General features: G+C 56.9%; 1 protein-coding gene across 1 annotated transcript in view; it reads right to left on the minus strand.

The window, feature by feature from the left end:
- The window catches only part of PPP1R37 (protein phosphatase 1, regulatory subunit 37), a 57,387-nt gene that overhangs the window by 3,278 nt on the left and 42,124 nt on the right, over positions 1-11,985 (minus strand). The window contains exons 3-9 of the mRNA XM_011963161.1: positions 5,131-5,228; positions 3,453-3,498; positions 3,102-3,202; positions 2,291-2,410; positions 1,543-1,693; positions 1,278-1,433; positions 133-245 (exon numbers count right to left, since the gene is read on the minus strand). Of these exons, the coding sequence (XP_011818551.1) occupies positions 133-245; positions 1,278-1,433; positions 1,543-1,693; positions 2,291-2,410; positions 3,102-3,202; positions 3,453-3,498; positions 5,131-5,228 (785 nt within the window). The remainder of the gene's footprint in view (positions 1-132; positions 246-1,277; positions 1,434-1,542; positions 1,694-2,290; positions 2,411-3,101; positions 3,203-3,452; positions 3,499-5,130; positions 5,229-11,985) is intronic.

The following is an 11,985-nucleotide window of genomic DNA, read 5'->3' on the forward strand; positions in this document are numbered from 1 at the left end:
GCTGAATTTAAATCTTGAACCTGCAGGATGGGCAGGACAGGAGCCGTCAGCTGTAGGCAACTGTGCTGAGAGCTGGGGTGGGAGGTGGCAGTGGGGACCGAGGTGCCTCCCTCCCCTGCCAGCCTGACTCACCAGTGTCATGCCCAGGAAGGCCATGCCCGTGTGCGTTAGCTGGTTGTTCCACAGCACCAGGGTCACCAGCCCCTTCCTCTGCTCCTTGAGGCCCTCGCAGATGTAGGCCAGACCTGGGGAAGGCCGGCAGTCAGAGCCCCGTCTGGGGCCCGGGTGCTTCCCCGGGAGGGGGCTGTGGGGTGGGAGCAACCCCTTCTGCTTAGGACCTCTGTGGAGGTCCCACAGGCCCAGGCCCTGCCCTGCAGCCCTGCCTCGGCCTGGCACCCTTGGGCAAACATCTGTGACCCCTGGGCCTGGGTGCCCGGATGACACAGCCTCCCCCAGATGCTTCTGTTCTTTGCTCATATGTGACCACCTCCAGCCCACCTCCCCTAGCAGCTGGCTCACTCCCACCCACAGTCAGCACTGTCTCCCTCCAATGCAGATCCCACCATCTGATGGGCTGGAGGTTTCACTCATCTTATCTTTGTCTCTAGACTGGAGCACAAGCTCCCGAGGGCAGAGCCCTGTGTCTCCCTCCAGGCTGAGCCCAGAGGCCTACAGCCATGGTCCTTGACAGGTGCTCAGCAGAGTGGGGTCTGGGCCTGCCACCTGGGGACACAGCGACCCTCCCCCGACCCCTCCAGGATGCAACAGGAATGCCTCCTTTGATGGATCCCCATTCTCTGCTCAACCCCCCAACATCAAACACCAGAGCTCCTCCCACTGCACTCGTGGCTCCCTCGGTCTGGGCCCTTTCCCAGGCTTCTCACAAGGCTGGTTCTGCTCCCAGACTCCAGATGGAAACCCAGAGGCCCTGACCTACGGTGGTCCTCCCTCCTCACCATCTGAAAGCAGCCTCCAGTTAACCCTGTTATCGCAGCAACACTGCTTTCTTTTCAGATTGTAATTATTCACTTCGCCTCATCCTGCGGCTGTCAGCTCAGGTGTCTCCTCCTCCAGGAAGCCCTCCCTGGCCCCCAGACTGATCAGACCCTGCCTCTGGGCTCCATCAGCCCAGTCCTGCCCAGTCTAGGTTGTCACTGGGTCTAGTCTTGGCCACATCTGTGTCCCCAGCACCACCCAGCACAGGGCCACACAGCACAGGGCCGGGCAGAGTGGGTGCTGGGTGACAGGTGTGGGGTGGGGTGGGCCACTGCACCCACCCGAGTCCAGCACGTGGTTGTTCCGGAGGTCCAGGATCTGCAGGGAGCAGTTGAACTTGAGCAGGTTACCCAGCTGGGCCGAGTCCTGCAGGCCATTGAGCTTGTTGTCCGCCAGGTACAGCTCCCGCAGGTTCATGTTCATCTTCAGGGCTGTGGCTGGGGACGGGGGGCACGGTGACTGGGCAGGCCCTGCCCAGATCTGGTACACGGCCCCTGCCCCCAGCAGGCCGCACGTCCCACTCACCCTCCCGGGCCTGGGGCTCACCGAGCAGCATGAGGGGCCGCCCCGACAGGCTGGCATTCTCCAAGTGCAGCACTGCCAGGCTGCTGCGGATGCGCAGGGCACGGGCCACAAAGGGCGCCGAGTGGTCCAGCAGGGGCGTGTTGCGGGCGTCTAGGTACTGCAGGCAGCTCGTCTACAGGGGGCGAGGGGACAGGGGTGAGGCACTGGCTCAGGCCTGCCCCAGCGCTCCTGGCCCCAGGACCTGCAGCCCCACATCTCAACGAGCAACGAAGCCACAGCTGTCGTCTGGCTATGTCGCCTGGTTTTACAATAGGGGAAACTGTGGCTGGGGAGGGAAGGCTCAGTCTGGGGTCTTGTGGGTGAGCGAGGCAGGGCTGGTGGCAGCCAGGATCCCCAACTCTTGTGTGGCTGGGAGGTTCCCAGATAGCCCCGACCCCTCCTCCCTGCACCCAGCCTTCACACAGGAGTGATGTGGGAATGGCGACCACGGCCACCTCCAAGGGGATGACTTTACAGAGGAATGACATTACGGATGGGAGAAAGTGGAGGTCACGAAACGCCTCGCAAGCAGAGAAGGGGCCGGGGGCCTGGGGGCCAGGACACCTCTCAGGCCTGTTTTCCTCCTGGCCTGAGGGCCAGGCCCAGCATCCCCACAACAGCCCACACTAAAGAGCTCATGCAGTCAGGGCCTACGGGCCGTGCCCTGAGAAAGGGCCTCCCCGTGCCGGGAGCCTGAGCTGCCTTTTCCTGGAAGTCAAGAGGCGCCCACCTTGCGCATCATGTGGGCGGCCGCCTGCCAGCCCCGGGTGCCTATGTGCTTGTTGAAGGAGATGTTGAGGTGGGTGGCCGACTCGTAGTACTCTATCATGTCGAAGAGGGCCGAGGCACCCTGCAGGTAGAGATTGGGGGGCTCAGCCTCAGCTCTGGGCTGCCCTGGGGGAGAGGCGCGGGCCCTGACATTGGGCCCACTGAGAGATGAGGGGTCCAGGGTCTGGAGAGAGCCTCACGGGAGAGGAGGACAAGCACAGACAGGGCCCCGTGGGCCACGGGGACAAACCCTTTCCTTCTCTGCTGTAGCCAGTCTGTTTTTTGTCACTTGCCCTCCAGAGTCCTTGACTGATGTGCTGAGTGACCAGGACAGGCCTTGGTGTTCCTGAGCCTGGGCCTCAGGATCCAGACATCAGGGGTGCCTGGGGACTTCCAAGGCTGGGGAGGGGAGGGCCCTTGGGACTTGATGGGAGGCTGCTCTCAGAATGCTTTCCAAGCCCACCCCATAGAAGCTGGACCCTCCAGCGTGGTTCCTGAAAGGGCTCCTGGGGGCCACATGCCTGCCCCCCAGCCCAGCTCCCCAAGGCTCTGCTTGCTTATGAGGGTGGCCCATAGGGGCCCCAACACACCCTCCGCATCCACTCTGGTCATACTGGATGTCTCTCTCTTGCCCTGCCAGAGGTCCCGCCCTTGCGCCACCCCTCAGCCTTTGTCTAGGGGACCCCCTCCTCCTGCAGTGTCCTCTCCCCACCCAAACCTCGAAGGGGCCCGGGAGCTCAGGGAGCTGAGTGGGCGGTGGCAGGGCTGCTCACATCTTCATCCAGGTTTGTCTGCTCCAGGTCCACGACCTTGAACTGCAGCCTCTTGAAGATCTCTTCCAGGGCCTCGCAGGTCTTGTAGTCAAGCTTCTCACCTGGGGGGAGTCAGCAGCCGTGCGCATGTCTGAGGCAGCGCACCTCTACATGGCGAGAACATGGCCAAGGGAGGCTGGAAGGGCCCTCTGCCCCCAACCTCCCACCCCACACCAGGCCCAGCCCCTGCCCTGGCTCAGCTCAGCTCAGCTCCAGAAGCCGCTGACCCCAGGCAGGTCCTCAGACTCACCTCTAGGGAGCCCCCGACCTGCCCACGACCCAAGGGCTCCCAGTCCCTGGCCAGACACACACCTTTCAGGTCCAGACAGTCGAGGCGGTGCCCGAGGTCTGTGAATTCCTGAGAAAGCAGAGTGGATGGGGGTTAAGGCAGAACGACACTTGCACAGGGGGGCAGTCGAGGCCCCAAATGGCTGCTATGCCAGAGGCCAGGCAGGGTTCCGGGGGGGGGTTTGGGCGAAGGCACTGAACAGAGGCTCAGACGCCGCCCACCAGCTGGAACCTGGGGTACAGGGCCTTAGATAGCAAGAGAACTGTGCACCCACACGACTGAGGCCCAGCCAGCCCTGCAGCCAGGCAGGCCTCGGCAAAGCGCCTCTGCCCCAGTGGGACCAAGGGAGGGAGTGGGCCCAGCATCTCTGGGGGATGTCCCGACAGAGGGAGTCTGTGCAAAGGCTGTGAGGCAGGAAATGAGCCTGGGAAGCTGGCAGGGCTGGGTGCAGAAGGCCTCTTGGTGAAGGCAGGGCCTGGGGCCCGGCACCCAGTCAGAGCTCACTGCCCTGCAGATGCCAGCTCCCACCCTCTGGGCTTAGACACATCACCTGTAGGGTGGATGCTGCACGGCTGGTCTGAACCAGGCCGACGGGCTCCAAGGACCCACCCTCTCAACTGCCACACTGAGCAGCCACCCTTCCTGGGACCTGGCAAGCCCCTCTTCTGGAATGTTCCAGACAACCCACCCTAACCCCAGTGAACACTGATGGACGAGGAGCGTGGTTGCTTCCAGCACAGCTGAGGGTCAACAGCCCGAGGACAGGCAACCCTGGAACCCTCGGGACCAGCAGTGCTTCACTGACTAGGCGCCAGGCCGGGGCCCACAGGAGAGGCGCCGAGGGAGGGGCTGGGGGAGTGGCAGGGTGGGAGAGCCACCTCTGTGGAAATGGAAAACCAGCAGGTAGCTCTCAATAGCCACCTTACCAATGCACAGAAAAGGCCAGGAAATGCTGAGTGGCCAACAACGGGGGTTCTCGAAGAGGGGGCCTTGGGGCAGGAGGTAAGAGGTGGATTTGGTTTTTCAGATCTGTAGTATTTTAATTTTTTTTTAACCTGAGGATATATGTTATTTCTGTAATTCTGACTTTTATGAATATGCTGGGCATGGTGGCTCACGCCTATAATCCCAGCATTTTAAGAGCCCGAGGTGGGCAGATCACCTGAGGTCAGGAGTTCGAGACCAGCCTGGCCAACATGGCGAAACCCCACCACTACTAAAAATACAAAAAAAATTAGTTGGGCATGGTGGCAGGCACCTGTAATTCCAGCTACTTGGGAGGCTGAGGCAGGAGAATCGCCTGAACCCAGGAGGCAGAGGTTGCAGTGAGCCGAGATTGTGCCACTGCACTCCAGCCTGGACCACAAGAGCAAGACTCCATCTCAAAAAACAAAGAAAGAAAGAAAGAAAGAAAGAAAGAAATTTTGTAATTCAGACTTACAAGAATCGTATATATCTCTTCCCCAGGGAACAGCGTTTCTTTTGGGGCTGACGGATACCTGAATGTCTTACTTTATAGAATTCTGTGCTCTTCATATTTATGAAGAAACTGATTAGTTCTCTAGCTGAGCAGCAGGCTTTCAAAGATGTATTCACGAACGCCTGGGGCTGGGGAGTGGGGGGCCCTCTCCTGCTGGGGTGGCTCCACCCTAGGGCCCCCCGACACCCACACTGGACGCACCCACCCCACCCCTCCCGTACCTGCAGCTGCCTGAGGAGCTTAGGGATCTGCCTGCAGTTCAGCTTCTGGCAAGCCTGCTTGTAGGCGCCGATGACCTCGTCCACGGTCACGTTCTGGGCTGCAGGGACAGGGGACCCAGACCTGTGACTGTCCACACCCCGAGTCCCTCATGGGGCTCCACCCACTCCTGCCCATACTGCCCTCTTCAGCCCTCCCCCAACAACAGGCTGCCTGAGCTCTGTACTCCCTTTCAGGTGCCCCCCCGCTGGCCACTGCCCGAGGTAAGGTGCCCTTGGGCACCCCCACCCCAAGTCAGCACGGCCCTCCACGCCTCACCTTGGCTCTAAGTACCTTCATACAAATACACAATGAGCAGCACACAATCTTTCTACACATCAGCCACCTCCCCTACTAGACTGGGAGCCCAGGAGGACAGGACTGGGGCTGCCTTAGTCCCCACCACGTCTCCAACACTGTCTCAGTGTTTTGTTTGTTTTTGAGACGGGGTCTCACACTGTCGCTCAGGCTGGAGTAAAGCGGTGAAAACACGGCTCACTGCAGCCTTGACCTCCCAGGCTCAAGCATCCTCCTGAGTAGCAGAGACCAAAGGCGTGTACTGTCACACCCAGGTCATTTTTATTTCTGGTGGAGATGGGGTCTCACTGTGTTGCCCAGGCTGGTCTCAAACTCCTGGGCTCCAGCAATCCTTCTGCCTCCCAAAGTGCTGGGATTACAGGTATAAGCCACTGTACCTGGTCCTTGGTTTTTTGGTTTTTTTGTGCTTTATTTGGGTGAAAGAATGAATCCTCACTTTAACCCTGTAAGGAAACCAAGCTCAGAGAAACAGCCTTGCCCAAGATCACCCAGCTGGTATATATGGTAGCCGAGCTTTGAACTCAGATCTCAACTACAATGCCACGTGCCTCTCAGAATCCCCACTCCCAAAATACTCTCAATAGCTAAACATACCCGTACAGCTATTCAGGGCCCGGCCCCCTGACCCAGGACACAGAAGCAGGTGGAAGGGACAGGCCTGGTCCTGGGTGTTCCCAGGCTAACAGACAGTGGCTCCCGGCATGAATGAAGGGACGTAGCCCAAACCCAACAGCTGCAGCCCCCGTCCCTGAGAGGCCCACAGCCGGCACCACGCGGAAGGGAGGGCTGGGCTTTCCATCTGCACAGATTTGCCTTTTCTGGACATTTGATTAAAATGGAATTGAAGCTCTGTGGCCTTCTGCGGTTGGCTTCCCTTACTGAGCATAATGAGCCCGAGTTTCAGTCCCTTTATACTGCTGAAGAGTAATTATAGGATGTGCTGCGTTTTATTTGCCCATTCACCAGCTGACAAGAATTTGTACTGTTTCCAGTTTTTGACTATTAGAGCTTGGATTTTACCCCAGGGTGACCAGGGGAGCAGAAGGAAAGGCTGGGAGCAGAAGAGGGAGAGGTCAGGCCTGACCATTAGAAAGACCTTCTTTGGGCCAGCAGATCTGAGAATGGAGACGACAGGACGGGCAGGGAAGGGGGCCAGGAAGAGGGCTTGCTGGCAGCTTCTCAGGGGCCACCCCCTCGCCCTGCTGCCATCCCCTGCTGCTGGAGGCAGTGGGAGTCCCCGAGAGAGCTTCCAGTCCAGTAATATCTCCGTGTGGACTCCTCCTCCTGCCACCCTGCTAGGCCAGGGGCTCTGCACCCCTGGTCTCATCAAGCACTGCCCCATTTTCTAGGGGAAGAAACTGAGGTCCAGGTAAAGTATGGTGTCTCCCTGGGACCAGGTGGCTGTTCCCGGGCAGAGTCTAACATCAGACCCCGGGACTCCTCTCTGGCCACTGTGCTGGGTGGCGATGGGTTGCTGAACTGCGGTACTGGAGGAAAGAAGCCGACAGAGGTCAGTCCCCAGCCTCCCCAGAGGTCAGTCCCCAGCCTCCCCAGAGGTCAGGCCCCAGCCTCCCCAGAGGTCAGGCCCGGTTCCTGCCTGGGCACTTCCTCCTCCTTGGGGGTGGAGGCCTGGGAGGAGTTGCAGGTGGTCAGCAGACGGCAGGTGTCCCTCCTGCAGACAGAGAAGGAACTGTCTGACAAAGGCCCATGTGCTTGCTGACCCTGGAGCTCTAGTGGGGACCGGAGCTGGCCCTGCCTGGGAAGGCAGTCCCCAGGACTCCGGCAGCTACCCCAAATCATGGACAAGCCCATGCATGCCCCGGTCTTAACCAGTCGGGGTCCACTGACCCCCAAAGGGTCCATGAACTTGAGGGGAGAAACTTACTATCTCTTTATTTTCATGAACGGCACTGAAATTTAGCATTTCCTTCTTATTAACAGAGGCCAAAAGAGAGAGAGAGAAAAGAAACAGTGTTTAGCAGACCCTGAGACTGCCATGAAAAGAAACAACAGATATTTTCCCATTGCATCAAGTTATAGTAGATTCTGAATGCCCATCACTACTCTGAGACTGAAGGCCTTATGACAGCTGCTGCTACATCCTCTCACTTCACGTGTCAGCGAGGAAGAGCATTCAGCCTGGCATCCTTTGCAATCCTATTTAATGTTCCTCCTTAAAAATCATCATTCTGGGCCGGGCATGGTGGCCCATGCCTGTAATCCCAGCACTTGGGAAGGCTGAGGTGGACGGATCACTTGAGGTCAGGATTTCAAGACCAGCCGGGAAACACGGTGAAACCTGGCCTCTACTAAAAATACAAAAATGAGCTGGGTGTGGTAGCACGCTCCTGTAGTCTCAGTTACTCGGGTGGCTGAGGCAGAAGAATCGCTTGAACCTGGGGGACGGAGGTTGCTGTGAGCCAAGATCGTGCCAATGCACTCTAGCCTGGGTGACAAGAGGCAAACTCCGTCTCAAAAAAAAAAGGAAATGCAAATTGGAGGAACCATCAAAAGCATAAGAAGAATTCGCATGACACACAGAGCACTGCTGCCCACGAACTCTGCCAGGCGCTTCATCCAGGAGCGCATTGACTCCGTGAAGCCGGGAGTCATGCCAGGCCCACCCTAAGCTGTCCTGTGTGGCGGCTGAAGCCAGGGTTCAAGTCCTAGCCCCTGGCTCGGGAGCTCTGGATACACTCTCTCAACTCTCCACATTTCAGCTTCCTCAAGCTTTAAATGAGGAAGAGAAGAGTAGCTGTTTTACAGTGGGGGTGAACTAACAGAACTAAATCATTTGTGGAGAAAGTCCGGACCGGCCTAGCATTGCAAACGCTTAGCAGCGGCTCATGTCACAGCATTGCCAGGGTCCAGGATCAGGCTGGGGGTGGGCACTGCTGGGGCGACGAGGTTGGCCCAGAGCTGGCTGTGGCATCAGGCTGGATACCACCATAACCCCTGACACAATGGCAGCTGGTCTCATGCACATAAAGTGCTTGAGATGGCGCCTCCTCTTTTTTTTTTTGAGACTGAGTTTTGCTGTCGCCCAGGCTGGAGTGCAGTGGCACGATCTCAATCCACTGCAACCTCTGCCTCCCTGGTTCAAGCGGTTCTCCTGCCTTCGCCTCCCGAGTAGCTGGGATTACAGGCACGTGCCACCACGCCCGGCTAATTTTTGTAATTTTAGTAGAGATGGGGTTTCCTCATGTTGGTCAGGCTGGTCGTGAACTCCTGACCTTGTGATCCACCCGCTTCAGTCTCCCAAAGTGCTGGGATTACAGGTGTGAGCCACTGCAGCCGGCCAAGATGGCGCCTGTTCTTTGTTCCGAGAGCCTCTGGGTGAGCCTGAGGCCCAGTTTCTAGGCTGGCAACCTTCATTCCCCACAGAGCAATCAGACCACACCTTCAGCTGGGCACCTACAGGGTCTGGAACCAGGCCCGGCCTTGCAGGAGTCACCACCGGAGCCAGAGCCTGAGGCGGTCACATCCGCCCAAGTGCTTACAGAAGTGCAGCAGAAATGCACTTCTACTAAAAATACAAAAATTAGCCGGGCGTGGTGGCGAGCTCCTGTAGTTCCACCTACTCAGGAGGCTGAGGCACTCTCAAGTAGAACCGCTTGAGCCTGGGACGTGAAGGACGCAGTGAGCCAAGATCGTGCCGCTGTACTCCAGCCTGGGCGACAGAGTGACTCTGTCTAAAAAAAAAAAGGAATGAACACACCAAAACTAAGATTTTACACATACCATTGCTTAGCAATAAGGCTAAATATATTCAAATAAAAAAGAAACCAATCTATTAATCAGAAAAAAGAAAGAGCAGCATGGGCAGATCAGAATGTCGCACCGACACAGTACTCACACCCGCCAGGCCCATCCCCAGCACTTCCAATGCCAATAAACACAGCTTCAATTCCCTGATCAGCGCCATGACGGGAGTATCAGTGCCCTCCCACTTTAGAGAGGAGACAGGGCATGTGGCTCACGCTTGCAATCCCAGCACGACGGGAGGCCCAGACAGGAGGATTGCTTGACGCCAAGAGTTTGAGACCGGCCTTGCCAACAAAGCCAGTCTCTACAAAATAATTTCAGGAAAAAAAAAAAGAAATGAGAGAGGAGAAAACTGCGGCATGGGGCACAGTGTGATGACTTGTCCAAGGCTGCATGGAGAGCGGCTGGCTGGCCCAGGACAAGCCCTACATACACCTGTCCATTTCAAATGGTGTGAGCAGGTGGCTGAAAAGAAAGCGGCAGTGTGAGACACTTCATGAGCAGGTGTGGGTCAAAATAACTGACGCTGGCGTACTGAGCACTAACCACATGAGACATGCTAGCCGGGGCATTTCACACCCAGTTCGTCAGTATCTGCACTCAATGCAGACTCAAGAGGGGAGGTGATAGGCCCACCAGGTCTGACCACAGGGCCAGCTTGGACCCACCAGACTACGCCATGTCACGGCCCACATGACCCCATGATGGGCATGGAAAAGGTCATGTGATGCCCATTGTCTCAATTAAGGCGGCAGGAGGCAGGTGATCTTTGTCAGTCACGGTTTCCAGGCAAAGTGACTGAAGTCTCATAAAGAGGTGGGTCCCCAGGATCCGGGGGAGCACAGCCACAGGACCCCCATTCCACGGGCCGAACAGCCATGGCAGGGCTGGAGCTCAGAGCCAGGTTCCAAAGGGAAGGGCTGCGCAGTGGTTAGGGCACAGCTGTGGCCCTCAGGGATGGGGCTGGGATCTTTGCTGTCTCTCTCACACGCTCAGTGGCCTTAGGCAGGCTTCACAGCACCTCACAGGTCCCACCTGAGATACAGTGTCTTGCAATATGGTTAAGAACATGAGTTCTGGGCCGGGCGCGGTGGCTCATGCCTGTAATCCCAGCACTCTGGGAGGCCGAGGAGGGCAGATCATCTGAGGCCAGGAGGTCAAGACCAGCCTGGCCAACATGGTGAAACCCCGTCTCTACTAAAAATACAAAAATTAGCTGGGTGTCGTGGCGCATGCCTATAACCCCAGCTACTCGGGAGGCTGAGGCGAGAGGATCACTTGAAACCAGGAGTTTGAGACCAGCCTGAGCAACAAAGTGAGACCCTGTCTCTACAAAACAAACAAAAAATACAAAAATTAGCACGTGCCTGTGGTCGCAGTGACTTGGGAGGCTGAGGTGGGAGGATAGCTTGAGCCTGGGAGTTTGAGGCTGCAGTGAGTTGCGATTGTGTCGCTGTACTCCAGCCTGGGCAATACAGCAAGACTCTGTCTCTTAAAAAAAAAAAAAAAGAAAGAAAAAGAAAAAATATGTAAGTGCTCCTTAGCTTTTACATTCCTGTTGTTTCTCCAGCATGCAGTACATCCACCATGTGCACACGTGTATGTGGGGTGGGCACGTATGTGAGTGTGGGTCTCAAGGTCAGGGCTCAGATGCATTTGCTCAAGTCCAAGGCTCTGAGGGCCTGTTAAGCAGGCACCAGAATTCAAGTGGATGTCAGAGAGGAGGAGAGGTATGTTCAGAACACATGTGTTTGGGTGTGTGCGTATTTTCTTTTTTTCTTTTTTCTGAGACGGAGTCTTGCTCTGTTGCCCAGGCTGGAGTGCAGTGGGGCGATCTCAGCTCACTACAAGCTCCACCTCCCGGGTTTACGCCATTCTCCTGCCTCAGCCTCCCAAGTAGCTGGGACTACAGGCGCCCGCCGCCACACCCGGCTAATTTTTTTTGTGTTTTTTTTTTTTTTTGAGACGGACTCTCACTCTGTCACCCAGGCTGGAGTGCAGTGGCGCAATCTCGGTTCACTGCAAGCTCCGCCTCCCAGGTTCACGCCATTCTCTTGCCTCAGCCTCCCGAGTAGCTGGGACTATAGGTGCCCGCCACCGCGCCCGGCTAATTTTTTGTAATTTTAGTAGAGATGGGGTTTCACCGTGTTAGCCAGGATGGTCTCGATCTCCTGACCTTGTGATCTGCCCACCTCGGCCTCCCAAAGTGCTGGGATTACAGGCGTGAGCAACCTTGCCCGGCCATTTTTTTTGTATTTTTAGTACAGACGGGGTTTCACTGTGTTAGCCAAGATGTTCTTGATCTCCTGACCTTGTGATCTGCCTGCCTCGGCCTCCCAAAGTGCTGGGATGACAGGTGTGAGCCACCGCGCCCGGTCGTGTGTGTGTATTTTCTACAAAGCAAGTGTGTGTTGGGGATGGATCTGCAGGGGTAATGGCTTGGAATAACAAGACCTGAGTTCCATCCCTGGCCTGCCAAGGCTGTGATAAACGATCGCAAAAACCTCTTCCTTTCCCTTCCTGAAAGGGACACCTGTGGGGTCGCAGGCAACAAGGGCCATGAACGCACCATGAAGTACTGGCACCAGTGTCACACACAGTGCTGGCTTAGTCACCAGGAGACACAAATGGGGAAAAAGATGATGGTGGTGGTGATGGTGGCAGCCGCTTCCCGGTATCAGAAACTTACTCTGTGTAATGCATAGTGCTAAGCACTTTCTTTTTTTTTTTTTTTT

This window comes from Colobus angolensis, unplaced genomic scaffold (assembly GCF_000951035.1).
Source record: "Colobus angolensis palliatus isolate OR3802 unplaced genomic scaffold, Cang.pa_1.0 Scaffold60, whole genome shotgun sequence".
Taxonomy (NCBI): domain Eukaryota; kingdom Metazoa; phylum Chordata; class Mammalia; order Primates; family Cercopithecidae; genus Colobus; species Colobus angolensis.